The sequence below is a fragment of the Rhinopithecus bieti genome, unplaced genomic scaffold (genome assembly GCF_001698545.2).
Source record: "Rhinopithecus bieti isolate Rb0 unplaced genomic scaffold, ASM169854v2 scaffold_32760, whole genome shotgun sequence".
Taxonomy (NCBI): Eukaryota; Metazoa; Chordata; class Mammalia; order Primates; family Cercopithecidae; genus Rhinopithecus; species Rhinopithecus bieti.
In genome coordinates this window covers 96,542-121,542 of record NW_016813956.1, presented here as the reverse complement: position 1 = coordinate 121,542, position 25,001 = coordinate 96,542, and the positions used below count along the sequence as shown (strand labels likewise).

General features: G+C 38.9%; 1 protein-coding gene across 5 annotated transcripts; it reads left to right on the top strand.

The window, feature by feature from the left end:
- The first annotated feature begins 7,111 nt into the window (after window positions 1-7,111).
- Window positions 7,112-25,001, top strand: SLC17A2 (solute carrier family 17 member 2). Of its 5 annotated transcripts, none has more exons than XM_017849198.1 (12): window positions 7,112-7,561; window positions 12,239-12,348; window positions 14,224-14,435; window positions 16,710-16,943; window positions 17,029-17,116; window positions 19,214-19,300; window positions 20,696-20,814; window positions 20,945-21,106; window positions 21,924-22,056; window positions 22,146-22,293; window positions 23,095-23,185; window positions 24,309-25,001. In XM_017849198.1, exons 2-12 carry the CDS (start codon window positions 12,321-12,323, stop codon window positions 24,441-24,443), a joined length of 1,437 nt encoding a protein of 478 aa, XP_017704687.1. In that variant the 5' UTR covers window positions 7,112-7,561; window positions 12,239-12,320; the 3' UTR covers window positions 24,444-25,001. The 5 variants fall into 5 exon arrangements, with proteins under 5 accessions (XP_017704687.1, XP_017704691.1, XP_017704689.1 ...); XM_017849199.1 differs by having other exon boundaries at window positions 7,128-7,298; XM_017849202.1 differs by lacking the exon at window positions 22,146-22,293.

Sequence of the window (25,001 nt, the reverse complement as noted above, 5' to 3'; positions counted from 1 at the left end):
GCTACTGGGGAGGCTGAGGGAGGAGAATCACTTGAACTTGGTAGGCAGAGCTTGCAGTGAGCTGACATTGCACCACTGCACTCCAGCCTGGGCGACAGAGCAAGACTCCATTTAAAAAAAAAAAGAAAAGAATTCATACATATCCAGGCATCAAACAGATACCTGGGGCAGATGAACAGACTTGAGATTAAGTCACACATGGAATTTAGATGGAAAATGACATTGGAGAAATTTGAGATTATGATAAATAGAAATTTTTCAAAGAGGAATTTCACGCTCTGTTCTTGAGGGGATAGATGGACTTCCAACAGCAGTAACACAGGATTAATGAGGAGTTGGAATGTTACATAAATTAGAGATGTCAGATGGATAAAGAACATGGAACCAGAGATAGGCTCACTTCTATCCATCAGACATAACTAGCAGACTAAATGGTCTAAAAATAAAAATCATGCCCCACTCCTGCTTAAAACATTTTAACTACTCCCAGTCACTCTTCAGTTTCTCTACTGCCTTATCTTTAACTACAGGGTTGGTCTGGGTGTGCAACACAAGAAAGCCTGGCATATACATGGATTCAAGTGTTTGCCATGTACATGCATTCTTTCATGTACTGTTTCATGTATTCTTTTTCACATCTGTTTTTTCCTTCATTGAAGTCAATGGCTGATATTAGATTCTACTATTCATGCGTACTAGTTATATATTGTTACAAAAGAAATGAGCAAAAACTTAGTGGCTTAAAATAATGCACATTTATTATTACCTAAGGTCTGTGGATAGAAGTTCTGACACGTTGAGATGGTCCTCTATTGTCTTCTTGTTCCATCTATTGATTGGATAAAATGTTGTTCCTTCTGTTATTTCTCAACAGTAGCTTTTACGTGTCTCTCTTTATCTTAAAATTCTAACCAAAGAGTTGCTCTTTTCTTGGTGTACTTTACCTTTGGTTGATCCTTCTTAATCTCTTCTTGCCCTCTGGGGCCTAAGATGAGGGCTGTTATCAGATGTGAGTCTATGGGAAAGCAAGCAAGAGGTTCTTCAGCCTCCATTCAGCCTTGAATGGCTAGGTAGAAATCAGTCATGGCCCTTCCAATGTGGTGCAGACCAGATCACAGAGACAGACGTCTCAGCCAAGGTCTTGTGACCTAAGCCTTATAGCAATAATGAGTGTTTACTTACTTGGAGAACTCCCTTGGAATACCTTTTTTGTGAACCTGAGGCAAATTCTGGTGATTTCTTGAGGTCTTGGGAATCTTGGTCTAGAGCCATTTCAACTTGCTGCTTTTCACATCAGTGGCATTTCGTGACCAGACTGTAAATAAGTTCTATGATGTTCACTCAGAGAAGTATAATGACTTATGATGTGAAGCTTCTGTGGTTCAGCCCTTACTTCGTTCTCATTCCTGCTTATCTGCATCTGTCTCCTGCTTGGGAACAAAAGTCTGGCTTCATTCTACGACCCCCACATTAAGTTTCTTAGTAGCATTTACTTTTCAGCTAGGAGTGTCTAAAATTATTTCCTTTTAAAAATGAAAATTTTGCATTTGACTAAATTTGTCAAATTTAGTCATATTTGTTTAAAACCATTTTTAAAATGTTTCCTGAAGTTTTGAGTGAAGTTAGTACTTCAGAAAAACTGTTTTGTATTTTTCCTGTGACCTCAGTGCACTGCTGTGCATTTCCATTTCTGCGTCCACACACATTTGTTTTGAGGAAATATAGGAACCACGAGGTAAAGTTCAAGCTCCTGGACATTGCATAAAAGGCCCTCATGACCTGGTCCTGCTGACTTCTTCCCCAGATTTCCCACTATTTCCTAAGTTGAGATTTTTGGTTTGGAGGCTTTGTGTTTTCCTAAAATCAAAATAGGTTTTTGCCTTTTATGATTATACAGTAAATAAATGCTATTTGTGTGAAACTTTAAGCAATACAAAAAAAAAAAAAAAAAAAAACTAAGGAAGAAAGTATGAGTCATCTAAAAATCCTTGTGGCCAGAATTAACTACCTTAGTTATTATTTTCTCTCTCTCTCTCTCTCTCTCTCTCTCTCTCTCAATGTATATTTGGTGTGGGTATAGGGGTGTGTGTAGTGTGTATGTGTATATATCTGTTTCTATTCCTGTATGTGGATGTGCACAACGCATCCTGCTTTGTACACTAGAGTACTAGCATTTTTCTAACGTAATTCAATATTGTTGAAAACAGTTAAAATAGCTTGTGTATATACATACGCACACACACATACACATATATGCATGTATATACATATGCACATACAGACAAAAATGTATGTATATTCACACGTGTACACACTCACACATACATATAGTTTTACATCCATAGTCTATAAATGTTGCTTTTTTGTGGTCATGTTTTTGCTAAGTCTTACACTTTTTTTTTTTTTTTGAGATGGAGTTTTGCTCTCATTGCCCAGGCTTAGAACAGTAGTGTGATCTCACTTCACTGCAACCTCCACCTCCCAGGTTCAAGTAGTTCTCCTGCCTCAGCCTCCTGAGTAGCTGGTACTACAGGCGTGCGCCACCATGCCTGGCTAATTTTTGTAGCTTTTTATAGAGACAAGGTTTCACCATGTTGGCCAGTGTCTCGAACTCCTGACCTCAAGTGATCTGCCTGCCTCAGATTCCCAAAGTGCTGGGATTACAGATGTGAGTCACTGTGCCCCGCCAAGTCTTATGCATTTTTTTTTTTTAACCACTAAACTGTTTACCCAAACCTGATAACCCAAGTCAACAGCTAGTATGGCTCATACAATCTTATGTAAACAAAGATACAAATATATAGAATTTTCTTGATTAATATTCAGAAAAAAATGGAGTCCCTTTATATGTACTTAGTATCTGTTTTACTCATTTAAAAATGTATTACATTATATAAAAGTATCCAGGTCAAATGTTATAGATGTGATTCATTCTTTTAACTATGTTATTTTTCTGCAATGACTATGTATCACAATGTACCCAGTCTTCCACTGATGAAAATTTGGGCTATTTCCAGTTTGTCTTCCATTTTTCCTTCTTCCACTTGTATTTTCACTCAATGTGTTTATTAATTTAAGAAGAATCAATAGTTTTTATGGTATTACTTCTCCCATTCAAGAATATAGCATATGGTATAGCATAGTAGAGTACTTAGTTCAATTTAGCCAGATCTTGTTTTCTGCCCTTTAATAAAATTCTATCATTTTCTGCCTTTGAGTCACATTTTCCTTGTTCTTATAATTCCTAAAAAATGTATAGTTTTCATTCTTAAGGAACATAAAAAAAAACTTCTATTTCTATTCCTGTCTAGTTAATTCTACTATTGGGAAAAGTAACTGTTAAAAAAAAATTCTCATCTTTCCAGTCAGTTCACCACATTTCCTTTATACCTTTGTACTTGAATCCCCAGTCATGTTGAACACTTCTTATTCCTCACACCAAGCCTCAATGGGTTTGCTCTTTCTGGAAGGTGCTTCCCCTATATTACTGACTTATTCATACAACTCATGAAGACTGGCGCAGCCCTGTTTCACTTGGAAAGCCTTCCCCTGATACTCCTAGTTGGCAGGCATCTTCATTTGTTCTTTTCTAGTTACCTGTGCAAGTTCGTATTGTTCATGTTTATCACCCTTCATCCTAGTTGTCTCTCTCTGTGTGTGATCTCACTCAGTGGACTCTGAACTCCTGTGAAGTCATGTAATGGGTCAGATCTTAATAAATTAATATTCTCAGAAGCTAATGCCATGTCTAGAATACAGCAAATTTGTCAAAAAAAAAAAAAAAAAAACTATGGTGGCTGGGCGCAGTGGCTCAAGCCTGTAATCCTAGCACTTTGGGTGTGGAGGCAGGAGGATCACATGAGGTCAGAAATTCAAGACCAGCCTGGCCAAAATGGTGAAACTCCATCTCTACTAAAAATACAAAAATTAGCCAGGCATGGTGGTGCACACCTGTAATGCCAGCTACTCAGGAGACTGAAGTGAGAGGATCACTCGAACCCAGGAGGCAGAGATTGCAGTGAGCTGAGATTGTGCCACCACACTCCAGCCTAGGTGACAGTGAGACTCCATCTCGAAATAATAATAATAATAATAGTATGGAATTGAACTGCTCTGATTGGGAATAGCTGTTTTTAAAAAAATTATTACTATTTTTTAAGTTCCTGGGTACATGTACAGGATGTGCAGGTTTGTTACACAGGTAAATGTGTGCCATGGTGATTTGCTGCACCTATCAACCCATCACCTAGGTATTAAGTACAGTACAGCATGTATTAGCCCTTTTACCTAATGCTCTTCCCCACCCCCACCCCATCCTCCCCCAACAGGCCCCAGTGAGTGTTATTCCCCGCCCTGTGTCCATGTGTTCTCATTGTTCAGCTCCCATTCCTAAGTGAGAACATGTGGTGTTTGGTTTTCTGTTCCTGCCTTAGCTGTTAATGTCAGGCCAGAGAGATTTAAATTTTTAAGGATCTCTGGACTTTTCTTCTACATTACTCTTGATGTTTATAAATGTTACAGATATAACTTCTTTAATTTCATTAAATGTATATACCTTATTGAGTTGATTTAACTGAGTTGACTTTGTTATATGAAAATCATGATTGGGAGTGAGGGGTTTAAACCAGCTACCGAGATCTTGATTGTTGGTGGTGAAGCAATGCGAGAATTCATTCATTCAGTAAACTAATGCTTATTAAGCATATACTGTCTTAGTCTGTTCAGACTGCTATAACAAAATATCATAAACTGGGTGACTTATAAACAACAAAAAATTTATTTCTTACAGTTCTGGAGGTGGGAAGGCTAAGATTAAGGCTCTGGCAAATGTAGTGTCTGGTGAGGACCTGCTTATTGATTTACAGGTAGCCATCTTTTTGCCGAATCCTAACATGGCAGAAGGGTTGAATAAACTCCCTTGGGTTTCTTTTATAAGGACACTAATCCTAGTTATGAGGTTTCTGCCCTCATGGCATAACTACTGCCCAAAGGCCCCTCCTTCTAATATTATCACTTTGTGGGTTAGGATTTCAACATGAGTTTTGAGAGAATACATACATTTGGATCATAGCACATACCATAGGACAGACACTGTGCCAAGAATTGTGGATATAGTGATTCTCAAAATGAACAAGATCCCTTCAGAGAGCTCGCAAAATCCAACTATAAAATTATGCTTTTTAAACAAATTATGCAGTTTGAAGAATCTACTCTGAATCTTACTTGTGTCATTGAACACTTTCGGCCACTCTTTCCTGATTATATTAAATATTTACTCTTGTTTGGAGGATCCAGTCTCAGTTACTTTTTCTACTGGAACTGGTACCGGCTCATGCTCTGCCTTGATGCAAATTAAGAAAATATCATACCTTTTGGGTAAATTAAGCCAAGAAAGCTCTCATTTCTTTTCTTTCTTTTCTTCTTTGTTCTTTTTTTTTTTTTTTTTTTTTTTTTTTGACAGGGTCTTGCTCTGTTGCCTAGGCTGGAGTGCAGTGGCGCAATCTCAGCTCACTGCAGCCTTGACCTCCAGGGCTCAAGCAATCCTCCTGCCTCAGCCTCCTGAGTAGCTAGAACTATAGGCGCATGCCACAACATCAAGCTAATTTTTGCTTTTTTTTGTGGAGACAGGCTCTCCCTATGGTGCTCAGGCTGGTCTTGAACTCCTGGGCTTATGCGATTCTCCTGCTTCAACCTCCCAAAGTACTGGGATTACAGGCATGAGCCACTGCCCCTGACCATTATGACTATTTTCATTGGCTTATCAGGCAAATGATAACTATAATAAACCAATCACCAGAATTTTTAATTAAAGAAAGGAAGAAATGTTTCAACTCTTCCTGCTAACCCTCTGTCCCTCAAAAGGGTACGCTGAATGTTGTCCTCCAAAGACATCCATGTCCTAATCCCTGGAACCTGTAAATATATTACCTTATATGACAAAAGGGACTTTACATGTTTAATAAGTTAAGAATTTTGAGATGGGCAGATTTTCCTGAATTTTGCAGATGGGACCTAGTGTAATCACAAGAATCGCAAGGGTCCTTATAAGAGAGAGGCAGAAGAGTCAGAATAAGAGAAAAATACTTGAAGATGTTACACTGCTGGCTTTAAGGTGGAGGAAGGGCCCAGAGCCAAAAAATGCAGTGGTCACTACAAGCTGAAGAGAAAAAGAAATGGATTTTCCCCTAAAGCCTCTGGAGGGGGCACAACCTTGCCAATACCTTGAGTTTGGCTCACCGAAACCCATTTTGGACTTCTGACCTTTAGAACTGTAAATAAATAAATAATTGTGTGTTGTTTCAAGCCACCACAGTTGCGGTAATTTACTACAACAGCAATAAAATAGAATTAAATACAGATATCTGAGGAGTTGAGTAGGATAAGCCTACTCCAGCACATTATGTGGGGAGTATGCTGAGACTCACTAGGATGGGGGAACTCAATTAAGGAAGTTTGAAGCTGATAAAGCCAGAGAGGGAAGGCTCTCACCTCATTTTATAAGGTTTGCGTCACACTAGGAAAATCCAATAGCAACCAGAGTCTCAAAATTAATAATTACAAATAGGACACAATTCCAAGAGTCAGAAGCCAAGCAGGAACTGGATTAGGAAAGACATGCATGATATGAAACAGGAAGGAGGGCTACAATGCAGCTTCCTGGGAAGTTGCCAGGGTAGTCACGGTTCACATTCATTAGGCTGTGGGCACCAAATGTGTATGGAAAATCTAATTGACTTAACTGAACTCCTAAAGAGGAATGAACACCTCATTTATTGAAGAACTACTACCAATTAGCATATGTATTTCACTTGTTCAATAACCCCATGAGTAGAGTATCACAATCCTTGCTTTACTAAAGCGGAAGCCAATTCAAAGAGGTTCAGTGACTTGTCCAAGCTCAGGGAAAACACTAGGAAGTGAATATGGGTCTGACTCCATCTCTGATTTCAGGAGCCCTGCCCTTTCTTCCACACCATGCCCCCTTGCTTTCAGAAAAAAAGGCTTGTTGACTGAATGGTTGTATGCACAGTTCAAAGCAGAAACACGCGATGACATCTTTTGAGATACTCTAACAGTGAGAACTTGAAAATGAAGTTAAAAATTAAGCGGCAAAGCCAAACCGAGGCTTTCTGAGAAAGTGGGGCCAAACCTGGTGCTGTCTGACTGCCAGGTGGCTCATTATTTATCCCTGTAAAACCCTGCAAAACTATTTGAAAGGGAAGAAGGGACAGAAAACTCCCTCCTTTTCCAAGTTAGCCTTATAGTCTAGGGCTTAAAATACTGGTTTAATGGTGAAGGTAAGTGCTTTTCTTTTTTATGGGTAGAAGGATAATTACCAGTTTACCAAAGGTCCGTTAAGGGGAGGGAACAGTTTTAGGAGAAGTCAGAGAAAAGACATTAACAGCAACATAAGGATCTCCATCTGGTAATATTGCCTAATTCCAAAATGAAGAGACTTTCTGAAAAAGATAACTGATTCAATCAAGACCCTAGGGCAAGGCTTGAGAAGCCACTGGTACCAATGGACACTGTGGACAATGGTCATTTCTCCAAGGACGCTGTGAGTATTAACCGTGATGCTGTGATTAGTTGAACTGGATTTGGCTGTGGATGAAATACTGATCATAACTGACAAGATTTGTGTTTGGGACTGTGGCTAACGAGTCTTTTCAGACTTCTATATGAATTTGAAATGGTCCCTCAGGAAAAGGAGAACATGGCCGCGTGCAGTGGCTCACGCCTGTAATCCCAGCACTTTGGGAGGCTGAGGCGGGCAGATCACTTGGGGTCAGGAGTTTGCCTGGCCAACACAGTGAAACCATGTCTCCACTGAAAATACAAAAATAAGCTAGGCGTAATGGCGCGTGCACCTACGCACGTGCGTAGTGCACGTGCCAGCTATTCAGGAGGCTGAGGCAGGAGAATTGCTTGAACCCGGGAGGTAGAGGTTGCAGTAGTTGAGATCATGCCACTGCACTTCAGCCTAGGTGACAGAGTAAGACTCTGTCTCAAAAAGATAATAATAATAAAAGGAAAGAGAACGTGACCAAAGAGGAATAAGACTGAAGGCAAGAAAATTGTATGCTTGGAGAGATCACCTAGCTTGTTGCTTTCATTGTACAGCTAAGAAAAGGCACCCAGGGACATTGCGGTCAGCACCAATTTCTCAGAAAGATAGGCAGTTGATGAGAGGGTCCTCAGTTTTTCTAACACTGAAGGAATTGCTTCTTCCTATGTTTTCTGGTGAACTCCCCCCACTCATCTTGTGGATTCCAGGCTAGAAGAATCCACTTTTGAAAAGTAGCATTTAAAACCAATTTAACAACCAATCGAAGGCACTTTTATAGAAATATATTTCATTTGCTGTAGGCCTGTACTTACGGATCTGAGAGGGCCAGACTACCAATATTGTGACTGTTTATTATTATTGCTGTTGCTAGTATCTAGAATATTATACAATCTTTAACACTTTGCAATTTACGAGGCATGTCTCATAGCTTTGTTTTCACTCCAAACTGCCCAGTGAAGTAACATTATCCCAATTCTTCCCATAAAACAGTGCAAGTCCTGAGAGTTTATGAAACTTTACCAAGTTTACTCAATTTGGGAATGGCAGAGCAGAATTCAGTCCTTGAATACCCTCCCAACTGCAGGTTCATGCTCTTTGATCTAGGTGTAACATTTACTCTGAGTAAACTAGGACTCTGGGCTAACAGAGATGATGCAAGACAGGCTGGATATTAGGAGAATCTAAGAGCCATCTAACAACCATTATAATAAAATGATGAGTTCTAGACTTAAAAAAAGGGGAAAACCTGTTTTTTCACTTATGCCTATACCATAATATGTACATTATTGATTTTTTTCTCAAATTCAACCTATACTGTGTCAAGTAATTTTTTTAATATAACATTTTCCTTTAACTTAATTTCAATTCAGTTTTCTGTGTCTACTTACAACTTTGGCACTAGAATTCATAATTTTTTTTTTTTTAGAGGTATAGCTCCTTAAAGGGAAGCGTTCTGACACTGTTACATGTTCTCAATTGTTTGCGAATAGGCTAATAATTATTCCACTGTCTCTAACTACATATCAACCATGCCAGTGTTCAGGCTCCATAATTTTATTAGCTTCTGTGCTTATTTTGGAAAAATATTTCCCATTACTATGAAAGACCTCAGTTTAGAATGGTTTGGCATGTTAGCCTGATTTCTGCATTTGTCTCATGCAAAGGAAAATAGGAAATGAAGAACTGAAATTACCTATTGATACAAAATCAAAGTAGCATTTGAAACCATAAAACTTAAGTAGGGCTTTTCATCCTTTCTCATTAGACAGCAGCAGAGAATGGGAAGAAAAACTGAAGTGATGGGTTTGTGATACAATTCCAGTAACATAAAGAGCAAGGAGAAGTAGTTTTGTTGTGTTTATGTTTAATATTCAAAGCTTAACTTAAAAGGATTTTTCATCATCAAATTTCCTTCTAGAATAAATGATTAGAACTTGATTTAAAATGTACAAATTCTCCCGTATAATACCTCAAAATGGAGCTATCCCATTGAGTTTTAAGCTTGTGCTTAAAATATTATGAAAATAAAGGGGAAGTTGTATTAACAAGCAGCAGTCTGGGCATTAGGGGATCTGGTGCTGGCTCTGTGCAACATGTGGTTTCAGGCAACTTTTCAAATTTTCTGTACACAAATTTTCTTATCAATAAAATGAACAGTTGGGCCAGAAGATCGCTGAGTCTCTTTCAGCTTTCAGTGTTTCTAAGATTGGAGAAGTTGGTGGGAAAGCTTTAAGTGGAGTGTAAGTAATTGCAGCTGCATGTACAGTTAAAGAGTTGCCTTCAGCCAAGCCACGGGATCTTGCATAAAAAGTGAAATCAAATAGAAAACGGTCCAAACTCTGGGTTTGACCACAGGTGACTTCAGCTAGAATCTGAGTGTAGAGCAATGAGCTGAACTCCTGATATCCAGATGTTAGCAAGACTTGGAGGCTTTCTAAAGCAAAGCAACAACCAATATCTATCCTGGTGCTGACCTGATCTTACTAGCAATTGGGCCTCCATTTGGGTCCATTGTACAAAACAGTAACAACAACAACAAAAACCCAAACACCCAAAATTCAAAATTTAGATGGAGAGACATTATTCTCAGAATTCTAGAGATACTTGGAAAGCAGAAAACTATACTTGCCATGCTGATGAAGTCCAATTATTGTTCTTTTAAGCACATTTAGCTACTTCTGAATATAAAATGAGTATCTACTAATTATTTACAAAATCACTTGGTAAATATAGAAAATCACAAAGAATGAAGTGACCATCCTGTTTTGTAACCCAGAAATAGTCATCACCAGCACTTGTGTGAATCAGTTTCTATTCCTGTATGTGGACGTGCATAGCGCACCCTGCTTTGTACACTAGAGTACTAGCATTTTTCTAATGTAATTCAATATTGTTGAAAACATTTTAAAATAGCTTCCATCACAATAATCTATCAAATTGACTTGCCAGACTCTCATTATTAGGTTAATTTATCTCTAACATTATGTGGTCATGAGTAATACTATAAAGGATATTTTGGACAAAATTTTCATCTCTGCCTTTCCTTATAATCCTTCAGCCTAAGGTCACAGATTATGAATATCTTTAAAGGTGTGGACAAGTCTTTTAAGTTTTGTGTGCAAAAGCAGTGCAAAGCCTTGAATGATAAAATATAGGTTTGATACATGTGTTTTTTGTTTGTTTTGAGATGGAGTCCTGCTCTGTCCCTCAGGCTGTAGTGCAGTGGCACCATCTTGGCTCACTGCAACCTTTGCCTCTTGGGTTCAAGAAATTATGCTGCGCCCTGGCTCAAGCCTGTAATCCCAGCACTTTGGGAGGCCGAGACGGGCGGATCACGAGGTCAGGAGATCTAGACCATCCTGGCTAACACTGTGAAACCCCGTCTCTAATAAAAAATACAAAAAACTAGCCGGGCGAGCTGGCGGGCGCCTGTAGTCCCAGCTACTCAGGAGGCTGAGGCAGGAGAATGGCGTGAACCCAGGAGGCGGAGCTTGCAGTGAGCTGAGATCTGGCCACTGCACTCCAGCCCGGGTGACAGAGTGAGACTCCTTCTCAAAAAAAAAAAAAAAAAGAAATTATGCTGCCTCAGCCTCCTTAGTAGCTGGGACTACAGGCATGTGCCACCACACCCAGCTAATTTTAGTATTTTTAGTAGAGATGGGGTTTCACCATGTTGGCCAGGCTGGTCTCGTCTCGAACACCTCACCTCAAGTGATCCACTCACCTCAGTCTCCCAAAGTGCTGGGATTACAGGTGTGAGCCACTGCACTCAGCCGATACATGTGCTTTTAAAGTCGTAGAAGCTTCAGATGTCTTCAGGGATTTTAAAAAAATTAAAAAGTAAAGTCATAGAAGCTTCAATTTAGGAATTAATGGAAAATTGACGATATTCTTAGGATATGGATTTTTCCTAAAATAAACAAAATGTATGTATCCCCAAACATAGTTTGATTAGCGTACAAATATTAAATTAAACATGTCCATATTTAGAGCCATGCATTCTCTTTGCCTGTCACAATAGCTGGATTTATTCACAATTATAGTAAGAAGTACCTGTTCATTATAATTTTCTAGGTGACATGAAGACTGTCAGTCCAATCAAGTGTCCACATTGTGTGAGAACAAACATTTTAAACCTTTAGTTGTAATACATATTAGTGTTATGTAATGCCATCCTTCATGTTCGAAGGCGCATGGAACATTGTTCTGGTGGTACAGAGGGGAGAGAAACACCATCAGAATGAAAGGAAAGACTGTTCTGGAACCTTACTCCTTCGCTCTTGAGCTTAGTTTAATTGTCCTGTCTTATGGTCTGCCACCAGCAATACTACTCCTCACCTTTGCATGCTTCTGTGTGGTTTAATAAAGTACATGCAATTTTTCATTTAATTCTTCCAGCTGCACTCAGAAAGGAGCCTTATCTTCATTGAACAGATGAGGAAATGAATGGTTAGAGAATTTAAATGACTAACTCTAGGTCACACAGCTGGAACTTATAGCCAGATTTCTTTTTAACAATCCTGTAACCAAAAGCATACCAGTGGTGCCCTATAAAATGTAAGTTATGGAGCTGTGTTGGGTCAAAACTTTTACTGATGCTAAGAGGAGGCAACATTAACAAGGGGAAATTATTTCTGTATTATGTTTTGGATTATGTTCTCTCCATAGATAAAAGACTGTTGTAGTAAAAGAGATTCAGGGCACAGGGAAACTCCACCACAAAGTGTGGTACCATTTCCCACAGAAGCTAATGGACGGGAAGCCTGCCACCAGGAAAGGTAAAGCCACTGCTCTTGTTTGCAGGCTATGTTAATAAGCTGAAGCTTATTCCAACACATTTACACACCCCTGCATCACACTGCCCCTTGGTAAAGATACTCCCAGTGTAACATTGGAGCCAGCTCCAGCCCCAGTCCTATTGCTTTTTCCTTAGACCCACAAAGTCATCTGTCAGAAATTAAGCCAAATAAGCAATACATCCTGGGATCTAGGGAGTGGAATAAGTTTTGGGAAAGTCTTTTTTTTTTCTTTTTCTTTTTCTTTTTTGATGGAGTCTTGCTCTGCCTCCCAGGCTGGAGTGCAGTGGTGTGATCTCAGCTCACTGCAACCTCTGCCTCTTGGGTTCAAGTGATTCGCATGCCTCAGCCTCCTGAGTAGCTTGGACCACAGGCATGCACCACCATGCCCAGATGAGTTTTTGTTTTTTAGTACAGATGGAGTTTCACCGTGTTAGCCAGGATTGTCTCGATCTCCTGACCTCGTGATCCACCCGCCTCGGCCTCCCAAAGTGCTGGGATTACAGGCATGAGCCACCACGCCTGGCCCAGGAAACTCATTTTAAACCAACCTACGTATGAATTCCTACTATAATATTCTCGCCAAATGGCTGGCTCTTTCTCCTGAGCTTGGAAACCTCCAGTAAAATGGAAATAATTATTTCCCAGATCACCACTCTTATCTGTGAGATTTTTTGGCCATTAAAAATTATTTCTTCCATTATATTCTTATCTGTGTCTTCATAGGTTTTCTCTTCCTTTCACTTTAGTGTTTTCCTTCAAATAAGCAGGAAAAATCCAATCTATCATGCACATGGGAACCCTTTCAATATTGCTCTGTGGTTGTTCCACTTTATGGGGATGCTTTTAAAGAAAAAATTTGTCCGTTCAATACATTGAATATCTTCCAGCACCACATCACCTACAAGCTTTGTAAAAATAGTTCTACACATGAATTTTTTTTTTTTTTTTTTTTTTTTTTTTTTTTTTTTTGAGACTGAGTCTTGTTCTGTCACCCAGGCTGGAGTGCAGTGACATGATCTTGGCTCATTGCGACCTCTGCCTCCTGGGTTCAAGTGATTATCATTACTCAGCCTCCCGAGTAGCTGGGATTACAGGCATGCACCACCATGCCCGGGTAATTTTTGTATTTTTAGTAGAGATGGGGTTTCACCATGTTGGCCAGGCTGGTCTCGAACTCCTGACCTCAAGTGATCCTCCTGCCTTAGCCTCCCAAAATGCTGGGACTACAGCACCCCACGCAATTTTTATTTTTTTAAGTTGAGCATATGTGAAGGCAGGGCCTAGTGACACGTAGCAAAAACATTTCCAAGGAGACATTACACTAGGGAATTAGTCGAAGTGTTCTTTTAAAGTACTATCTCTCAAATGTGTTAAAAGAGAATCCTTGGATGTGCAATACCTTAATTCAAAGGCAGCTCATTATGTATAAACTCTCAAGCTTTGTGATAAACAAATGTGCATAACGGATGGCACTATTGACTTGCAGCCCAGAGAATTTTACTGATGCTGAGACGGTTGTGTGACTGGCTCTGCCACTGTCATCCCCATTCACTTTGTTTTGGAGCAATATGACATAAATGCCTTACATTTGGGTTTTCTCTATTTATCATCTGCTTCCTAACCCCTTGAAAGATAGCCATATTTGCTTTACTTGGTTATAAGATCCCATATTCAATGTCTTGAAGCCAACCAAATCATTTGACAAAGTGGGTTTGTAGTGCTGGCTATTTTGGTGAAAAAAAGACAATGAGATTTCATGTCATCTAAAGTTCTATCAGATCTAGCTGTGGGAGAAAGGAAAAGAAGGGGGTTTCGGTCAGGATGCTCATTGCATACATGTGTGTTGTTCTCTAGGTCCAGATTTCTGTTCATTACGCTATGGGCTGGCTCTTATCATGCACTTCTCAAACTTCACCATGATAACTCAGCGTGTGAGTCTGAGCATTGCAATCATCGCCATGGTGAACACCACTCAGCAGCATGGTCTATCTAATGCCTCCACTGAGGGGCCTGTTGCAGACGCCCTCAATAACTCCAGCATATCCATCAAGGAATTTGATACAAAGGTAAGTATGACAGAAAATAGGGCTCTTTGTTGAGAGGAAAAAACTTTGAAAGGAAGGCATAGATCTTGATTCTGTGGAGTATAGAAGTATACATTTCCAATGACAAACTAAAACTGACTGGAACTATTTTTCTTTGAGACATTGATTACTTCTATAATAAAAATAAGATTTCATTGAGGTTATTATGATTATAAGGTGGGGGAACTGTAGGATTAAATGTGAAAATTTAAAATGGAACAGTTTATGTGATGTCTTCAATGAAAAACTAGGTATTACCTGGGCACATTCTTATAAGTAACTCAATCCTATCCAGTTCTCTGCCTGTTTTACTGTTTCTGAGCAATTTTATAACCCTGTAAATTCTATATAACAAATAGAAATGCAAACAATTCTTGTCCATAGCTTTGCAAATAAATTTTGCCAAGAGAAAAATCAGTTAAAACGTTTCTCCACTCACCTCCCAGTTGAAATCAGCCAATTTTGCTGTTTGTTTGTTTATTTATTTTTTGAGATAGAGTCTTTCTTTGTCATTCAGGCTGGAGTGCAGTGGCGTGACTTCAGCTCACTGCAGCCTCCGCCTCCTGGGTTCAAGCGATTTTCCTGTCTCAGTCTCCTGAGTAACTGGGACTAAGGGGGCGTGCCACGACTGCTGGCTAATTTTTGTATTTTTAGTAGAGACAGGGTTTCACTAGGCTGGTCTCGAACTCCTGACCTCAGGTGATCCACCCGCCTTGGCCTCCCAAAGTGTTGGGACTGCAGGTGTGAGCCACTGCACCGGGCTCTGCTGTATATTTAAAGTATATTTCAGCATTGCTTCCTGCTTGTGTTTTGCGTGATTCTTTGAGTTTTCCTTTGAACCAGTTATAACATCTTATTTATTCCCTCCATTAATCAATGAGTTAAATAAAATCTTTGTTGTATGCTTATTTTACATTTATATGGAAACCATGAATTTACCCAATTAAAAAAATTATCCTTTAAATTATCTTGTACTGTACATTTCCAATGTCATCCCTATAATTCATGATTAATGAATTTATTACATTGGACCCAGCTTATTTACAATGAGTACATAAATTTATTGTCTCCAGTCTTTCCTCCATTATCCCATCTACATATCCACACTGAGTAGTTTCACTATTCAGGAATCTTGGATACCTTCAAGTTGTCAAACATACAGTGTTCACTGGACATGCTGTGTTCCTCCAGAATTTGGACCTACTTCTCAGCACACTCACATCTGCTATCAATGACCCATGGAAAGTTTTTGCTCTGAGCAAGCCAGAGTTCCTGTTAGTTTCTTCCAAATGCTACAAGTTCACTTTTGCTAGTTCTTCCAATGAGATAAATTTTGCTTTTGACTTTCTATAAATCATAGTCATTTTCAAGGGATAGTTCAAATATTGCTTCCTTTCTGGGACTTTCCCGAATTATTCTTTTTCCTCTCAAAGTTGCTGTTTTATTTATATTCATCCTCAAATCCTGATTCTCACATGATTCATATACCTTGTATTATTTATTGGTTTTTTGAGTGGGTAAAATATTTCATATTTTATATCCTTTGGCTCTCTACTTTATAGCATGATGCCAGATATTTAGGGGTCTTATTGCATTTATTTTTTATTTTATTTTAAAATCTATTTTATTTATTTATTTCATTTATTTTAAAATCTATTTATTTTTAGGTAAATATTCAGGTAATGTAATTTATATAATTATTTAGGCATTTTAGGTAGTTATTTTAAAATAATTCAAATTATTCATTGAGTTATATCAGAAGAATGTGATCTTATTCATTTGTAATATGTGTTTTAGAAACTCAGTTCAGCCAGGGCGGACCATAATTCCCAAACTTGACTTTTCTTTTTAATTAGGTACTGATTTTGGATAAGAGTTCAGCAAAGCTTTGTGTGTGTGTTTTAAAAATTCTTTGATATAAGAGTCAACATGTTACTCAACTTTTACTAGAAGCAAAATAGAGGAGGCACTTTCACAGATGAAATATCTCTCATTGTTTTCTTCCATTTACTTTTTCCTATTATTCATCTATATAATCATTTTCTTTACCTCTTTTCTTCATTTTTTCTGTTTTTCTCTCCTTCTAAGAAAGCAAATTAGGGGTATAATTGGTTGTTTGGGAAGGTAGGAAGAATATACAGAAAAACAAAAATAGATATTTTATAGTAGGGTCTCACCAACCTCAAGCAACTCTGACTGTAAAGTAGATTTTCATAATAGGACTTCTTGACAAAGAGTTTTCCTATTTTCCCCCAGGCCTCTGTGTATCAGTGGAGCCCAGAAACTCAGGGTATCATCTTTAGCTCCATCAACTATGGGATAATACTGACTCTGATCCCAAGTGGATATTTAGCAGGGATATTTGGAGCAAAAAAAATGCTTGGTGCTGGTTTGCTGATCTCTTCCCTTCTCACCCTCTTTACACCATTGGCTGCTGACTTCGGAGTGATTTTGGTCATTGTGGTTCGGACAGTCCAGGGTATGGCCCAGGTATCCAGATACTTTCTCATTCTGGGTGGGATCCAGATTCCTGAATTCTACAAAATATCAAAGGTCTTAATGATTTTCATTTCAGGGAATGGCATGGACAGGTCAGTTTACTATTTGGGCAAAGTGGGCTCCTCCACTTGAACGAAGCAAGCTCACCACCATTGCAGGATCAGGTAAGTGTGCACACATGGGTCATAGCTTTGTCATCTGTTCCATCCTACTGTGTCTTATCGTCTATGAATCAAATGGTTTAGGGAAGAGGGAGAAAAAGTACTACTGAAAAATTCAACAATATAAGACAGTTGCATCACAAATAAGAAAGATGCATCTGCGCAGTAAACACATTGAGGCTTAGAAGTAGAAGAAACTACTGTGAGCTAGGTTTCAGCTCAGAAAAGCCTTAGTAGTCAGAAAAGCCTTGTAGGAAAAAGTTTAAACCTTTAAGAATTGCATAAATGGAAAAAAGATCAAGTAAACTATATATACACCATCTTAGCAATGATTTTGCAGTGAGAATTAAGGCTACCACAGCTCTAAGTGGTAAGGAGAGAAATGAGGCTAGAAGAGTTTAGAGTTTCTGTATTATTCTAAGCTCTTGACTATTCTATTGTGAGCTAATTAATTCTCACAACAACCCTCTCAGGTAAGTACCATTTTAAATTCTTATTTTACAGAGAAGGGAGTTAAGGAAGGTGGAGATTAAGAAAATTGCCCAAATACAAATAGCCAGCAGGTGGTAGGTCTGAGATTTAAGCCCGTGCAAATTTTAGCCCCAGAGCAGACACCCTCAATCACTATACTAGACTGCCTTTCCATGGTATGTGATCCTACTAAGGCCTCTACAACTTTATCATTGCTGTTCTTCCCAGCCCGTCATGCTGAGAGTATATACTCGAAGAGCAGAACTAAGATTCCATCAAGCTTCTCACTCCTAGGTCCACTACACAGCTGCATCCTGCAGACTTTTACCTCAAGTAACCCTCCTGCTTTCTTGCTTCCTTCCATCATAGTTGTCCCCACCTCCTCTATTTGCAAATACTATCTGCTGATCTCTCTCTCTTCTAGACTGGTTTCTTTCAACTTTCTTTCCACCAAAACCAAGTTATCTTGCTAAAGTAAAGATGAGGCATTTTTCCTCACCTGCTTGATAATTTTCAATGTGTTCCTTCATGTTTACAGACTAAAGACTGACCTCTTTATTGCATGGATACAAAAGTTCTCAGCCATCTGGCCCCAACCTTATTCCACTCAACTCCCCGGTGCAAGCATGGCTCTAGTGGCACCGGACATTGGCTGCTCCCCACATAGATCTGCACTGCACTTCCCTCTGGCTCTGTTCGCATTAGTTTATATGCCTGGAAAGTTCTTTGACCCTGCTCCTTGTGCCAAAATTCTATCTATCCTATTGTGTAGCTTATGTAAAAACTTCCTAAATCTTATAATTATTGTCAATTATTATTATTACTTCCACACACATTATAGTTTTATTATCATATTTATATTTTACATCTTTTTTTTTTCAAATTATAGGTTGGAACCCATTAGTGAGTCATAAAATCCATTGAGTGGGTTAAAATCATTATTTTAAAAAATGAATACAATAGAATAGAAATTGTTGGAGTGCATTGGACATGGTAAAGTTAAATATTGATTCATGAAACCATTGTTTGAGGCATATGTATGTGGTTGTGTGTACAAGTGTTTATGTATATTGGTGTGTGTGTTATGTTACCCTGTAAAATGCATTTCTTATGATGGGTCTCTGTGAATTATGTTTCTTGTTTTTTTTTTTTTTTTAATGTAGACTCCAAAGCCTACATGGCATTTCACTAGTGACAATCAATTTTATTCACATTTTTCTCTCCAATTGGACCAGAAGCTCTTTGAGGGCAGGGGCTATATCTTACTGAATTTTGTAAGTCTTTCATTTCCTGCCCCCAGCCTCATATTAGATCATACAAGAATGCAACTGTAATCACAAGAAAATACTAATGGGCTATGATAGCAGAGAGTTGCTGTGACAAACTAAGGGATTTAGATTTGGTCACATTGGTGTTGAGGAGTCATTGAAGAATCAGAGGGTTACTATTATTTATTAATTTTAATTATATCATATTACTTTATTGGTGAAAATCTGTGAACAGAAATAATTACTCTCATTGCCCAATAATTCTAAGTCTGCCACCTCACTGTTGGGACAATGTTTAGAGAGGCCATGAAGTCTCAGCCTTTGCTATTTTCATAAGTGTTTTTCTCCCTCTTCCCTTTAGGGTCAGCATTTGGATCCTTCATCATCCTCTGTGTGGGGGGACTAATCTCACAGGCCTTGGGCTGGCCTTTTATCTTCTACATCTTTGGTGAGTCACTTTCTCTTAAATCCTAATGCCTCCATTTCCTGAGCATCCGTTTTGGCACCTACATCACCCACATTCTTCCTATATGAAAGAAAATGTCCTTTATCAAATGGAAGATGATAACAAATGTCAACAGTTGGTATCATTTTTAATCTAGTCACACAACTTGATTAACACCTTCCTGGTGGTTCTGGGAAGCCATATGCACAGGATAGAGGAGTTGACTATTCACATGGCACTGACTTGTGATGCAGTCTTGTGCTTCCATATTAAGCATCTTCTGCAGAATCTCTACCACCACATCTAAAGTGCCTGTTACATGCAGTTAAGATGTCAAAGATAGTGAAGTACATCTTCAATGTGTCTTCATATTTCATTATAATTATTATTTTTGCCCAAGATGCCGTTCACCTATTCTCTACCAAGTTCATCTTGCAAAGCTCGATTCAAATGTGCCCTTCCCCATGGGCCCTTTCAGGGCTTACTCTTTCAGATTCTGGCATTCTCTCATTTATGATATTTCCTCTCTAGGTTATGTTGGTGTGTAATTATTTATTTCTCCTTTTCTTTCCACTAAACTGTGAAATGCTTGAGGCAAGGAATCCATTCCATAATGTTTTCATCACTTGGGTGTCATCATAGTGCCTGATTTTTAGCTTTAAAATAAAAGAATCAATGAATCCAGTAAATAGAGGGAATTTAAAGAAAACTAGTCCTCAAAATCTTTTAACATAGAATGTTCTTCAAATAACAAATTCCAATAATAAGACAATTTTCTACACTTGATTTTGTTGTTATAGCCAAATGGTATCATTAAATATAGTCCTGGCCTGAATGGCTTTCTTATTAATGGTGTTAATTATTTTGGTTTGTGCATGTTAACCAGGTATTGTACAGAAATATTTCTTTTGGGAATCCATTATGGATGTATGGCTTGAATACAAATAACACTGTCTTTTGTAAGTGCATTGGAAATTTTTTCCTACCACATGATTTCATGGAAGGTTGTTTCGAGTATGTATGACTGCAATCCTGACTATTCAGATCTTCCACAAGACAATTTATGTATGCATTAAGAAGTTGCTGCTCAAAATACATAACACTATAATCATTGGAGGCTTTAAGGTAGTTAATCAGCTATGCAATGCCATGCTCATGTTATCTCCAGAGGGCTCTGACATTGACAAAAGGTGGCTTTCTATTTGAGACATAGTATCTTAAAAGCTTTAACAGGTTTATAGAAGGATTGAAAGAAAGAATGGGAACATTTAGGTCCTTATGGTAGAATAAGCATTAATTGACTAATGTGTAGAAGGGAGAGGCATGCCACTTCAGAGGAAACTCCCTTCCCCTAGTAAACAAATCTATGTAAAAACTAATTTAATACCTTCTTCCCAGGTAGCACTGGCTGTGTCTGCTGTCTCCTATGGTTCACAGTGATTTATGATGACCCCATGCATCACCCGTGCATAAGTGTTAGGGAAAAGGAACACATTGTGTCCTCACTGGCTCAACAGGTACAGTACATACCTTGTACCTGTGGCCCATGCAGAGGTCTCTAGGGCAGGGTGTGGATCTCCTCACAGATACACAGAGGTACCATCTTGGCTGCTCTAATACTCATGCTGATTAGATATTTCTTTTTAGCCCAGTTCTCCTAGACGTGCTGTCCCCATAAAGGCGATGGTCACATGCCTACCACTTTGGGCCATTTTCCTGGGTTTTTTCAGCCATTTCTGGTTGTGCACCATCATCCTAACATACCTACCAACGTACATCAGTACTCTGCTCCATGTTAACATCAGAGATGTGAGTGTACTTCCTATACTTCTATGAAAACGATAATGGTAATAAGGAGAAACAATTCGGTGTTACCTATTACATTCTGGCTTTACATATAACCATTAATTTAACCTTCACAATGACCTTGAGAGAGGCATTGTTAAAATTTCCTTTTCACAGATGTGGAAACAGGACACTTAGAGGTGAGATAACTTGCCTCAGGTTGCACAATACTAAGTGGTAGAGCTGCTGCAGCATCCGTATTCTTAACCACTATGCTATACTACCACACCAGCTGATTCCAAAGTTTCTTTTAGAAATTAATATTGTTGGGCTGGGCGCAGTGGCTCATGCCTGTAATCCCAGCACCTTGGGAGATTAAGGCAGACGGATCATGAGGTCAGGAGTTCAAGACCAGCCTGACCAATATGGTGAAACCCCGTCTCTACTAAAAATACAAAAATTAGCCAGGCATGGTGGCAGGCGCCTGTAATTACAGCTATTCAGGAGGCTGAGACAGGAGAATCGCTTGAACCCGGTAGGTGGAGGTCGCAGTGAGCCAAGATCGTGCCACTGCACTTCAATCTGGGCAACAAAGTGAGACTCCATCTCAAAAATAAAAAACAACCAAGAAATCAATATTGCTTTTCTCTGGATCCCAGAGTGATGCAGCTTCTGGCCCTCTTGTCTGAGACAGTGTTCATCTAGTGTAAAAAATGACGCTAATTTTCCCCCAAACAACCCACAATATCATGGGAGTAAGTTAATGGCTGGTCTGTGTAACTGATGAATTTTGGTGCTAACGTATCTCTGTAACTACTCTGTATAAACTCCCTTCCTTCAGAGTGGAGTTCTGTCCTCTCTGCCTTTTATTGCTGCTGCAAGCTGTACAATTCTAGGAGGTCAGCTGGCAGATTTCCTTTTGTCCAGGAATCTTCTCAGATTGATCACTGTGCGAAAGCTCTTCTCATCTTTTGGTAAGGATAAGCGTGTGGGCTCATTTAACCAATTCCTTTTCTGCACATGGTCTCAGAGGGTTCCCTGACAGCATGTCCTCATTGCCCAGGGCTCCTCCTTCCATCAATATGTGCTGTGGCCCTGCCCTTTGTGGCATCCAGTTACGTGATAACCATTATTTTGCTGATACTTATTCCTGGGACCAGTAACCTATGTGACTCAGGGTTTATCATCAACACCTTAGATATCGCGCCCAGGTAAGAGCTCTACCTGTTTTTTCCCATCCTCCAGACCCCTCCAGAGGTGTTAGACCTTAGTGGTCACCATGAAACTCTTTAATGTTACTGACATGCACTAATGGCAGAAAGATAAATGACTACAAATGTTTGTCTATGGCCATTTTTAGAACAAATGTGGCATTTTTAAAACAACAATTTCCAGCCTTGGCCAGTAATCATTTTGATAAAAAGCTTCCCAAGGTTCCCTAACAGAGATTGAACTGTGTATGTTCGGAAAAGGCCCACACATGTGATTTGGAAAAGTTTCCATGGTGTTGTTCATATTAGCTACCATATATATATACAGTCATAATAAGCCAGCTCCTGTGCCAAGACTTGCCATGTATCAACCCATCTAATCCTCATAGTTACATTAGGTAAGTCCTATTGTTATCCCCATTTTATAAGGGAGAATGCTGAGGCACAAGGTTAAATGGTGTGACTATGGTCACATAAAGGCAGAGCCAAGATTTGGACCCGGGGATTTTGGCTTTGGAGTCTGTGTCCTGCCCGTTGCACCAACTGGCTTCTACACTGAGCTTCCAGGGTAAAGAAACTCGGTTCCCAGAGAGACTGCATTGCTCCCTGGTTATTGACTCCGTAGGTTGGTAATTTCAGGTTTGGCAAATAGACATTGCCCTGAATGTCTTTAGGTGAATGAAAAACTGCATTAAGCAAAATGACTTTGCCATAAGAGCTGAACTGTGTTGAAGTTGAGTTGCTGCAGAAGCTGTAGGTGGCTTTCTATACAAAATCATTTATAAAATCATCTTCCCATAGATATGCAAGTTTCCTCATGGGAATCTCAAGAGGATTTGGGCTCATCGCAGGAATCATCTCTTCCACTGCCACTGGATTCCTCATCAGTCAGGTTGGGCCAGTTTATTGAACATCTTTAAGTGGCAGGTATTGTTTTAGGTGTTGTAGATACACACGGTGCTCACAAGGTCTGGATGGCAACACAATTACTCTATTTACATGAGCCTCTAAATCAGACTCTGATAGGTCAGATTTCCCAGGGAAAGAAAAATATAAGCTTATTTTCTCAAGATGAATAGACATGAGATTGATTAAAATGAGCTGTTCTGGTGCAGAAGACAGCATGTATGACTTCCTAGAGGTACATGAGCATGAAACAATTCTTAGTTATGAATAGAATGAATTACACATGTCAAGGAATAGCAAGAGATGAAAACAGGGGGGCATAAGAAGATCATGAAGAATATGTTCAGACTAATTCCAATTTTTAAAAAATCACAAAAAGGAAACAAAGTATCCCAAGGCCTGTTTAAAGACAATTTAATGGCTGAAAAGAGATTAGCTGTGAGACATTGCAAGGAGGCTTTCTCAGTGTTTGGAAATGCAGGCTCATGAGGAAGACGAAAAGACAGACCCAGGCAGGGATGGAAGAACTGACGAGAACCAACTTACAAAGAGAAGTTTTATTTTTTACTGTATTTCTATGTGATCAAGTTGCCAGGTTAATATTTGACTAAACTGCTAGGAATCCACTGTGACTATAATGCTGGAAATTACTTAGTAGGGCTTTCTGAGGAGAGTCACACAGAAGACCAAATAGAACTTGTGTTGAATTGAGATGGTTTGTAGTGATAGATGTCAACAGCCAAAACCAAACCAAACCAAACCAAATCAAAACAAAACAAAAAAAAACAGAGAAGACACAAACACGATGCCATGGTGTCATTTTAGGCATAATTTTAAATCAGTAATATTATACATTGAAATCCAAATTTTCAGAAAAACATTAGTGTATTTTATTTTTATTTAAAGAAATAACTATCTCAACTCAGAATCCGATGTGCATTTTGGCCATTTTGTTTCCAATAGTTTCATAAACTTTCTTAAGTAGCTACTGCACATTGTTCATTATATTCCTTGTGATCAACATTGCAATACACAACTTGGAGGGCTTCTAGAACTGGTGTAGAAGGAGCTTGTGAGATTGATCATTTTTCTGTGTTTTTTACCTCTAGGATTTTGAGTCTGGTTGGAGGAATGTCTTTTTCCTGTCTGCTGCAGTCAACATGTTTGGCCTGGTCTTTTACGTCACATTTGGGCAAGCAGAACTTCAAGACTGGGCCAAAGAGAGGACCCTCACCCGCCTCTGAGGACATAAAGTTACAAACTTAATTGCAGTACTGAGCATGAACTTTTTAAACATTTTTTACTTATCTTCATATTCTTGACCATAGACTCAGCAGTTCTTAACTCTGGCTGTGTGTTAGTCTTCCCTGGGGAGCCTTTATAAGATACTGATGCCTGGGACTCACTCCAGAGATTCTGAATGAATTGGTCTGGGGTGGAACCCAGATACCACTAATTTTTAGATACTCCTTAGAGGTTTCTAGTATGTACCTGGGGTTGACAACAGCTGGACAAACTTGAAAATTCATGTGGCCTTTGAATTTTCCTCATTGGAAAGTACTAAATAAATAAAAATTCATGTGAAAATGATCACTGATAAATATCTTCATGGTGGGGCAGATTATTGGATACAGAGAAGATCTGCTCGGAATTGCAACCATATGTTACGGAACTCAGCACCCACCAGAACTGTAAAGCTATAATCCCCAGAATTAAAGTTTTTATTATTTTTTATACATTGTAAAACATGGATGTTTATTTATGTGGTTAAATTCTATTAAAATTTACATGCTAAAATAAAA

Coding starts and splice junctions, on each gene's coding strand:
- SLC17A2 (XM_017849198.1), top strand. CDS start 12,321: ATGGACGGGAAGCCTGCCACCAGGAAAG. Junction 19,301..20,695: donor TTTTATCTTCTACATCTTTG/GTGAGTCACTTT, acceptor CCTTCTTCCCAG/GTAGCACTGGCTGTGTCTGC. Junction 20,815..20,944: donor TGTCCTCACTGGCTCAACAG/GTACAGTACATA, acceptor ATTTCTTTTTAG/CCCAGTTCTCCTAGACGTGC.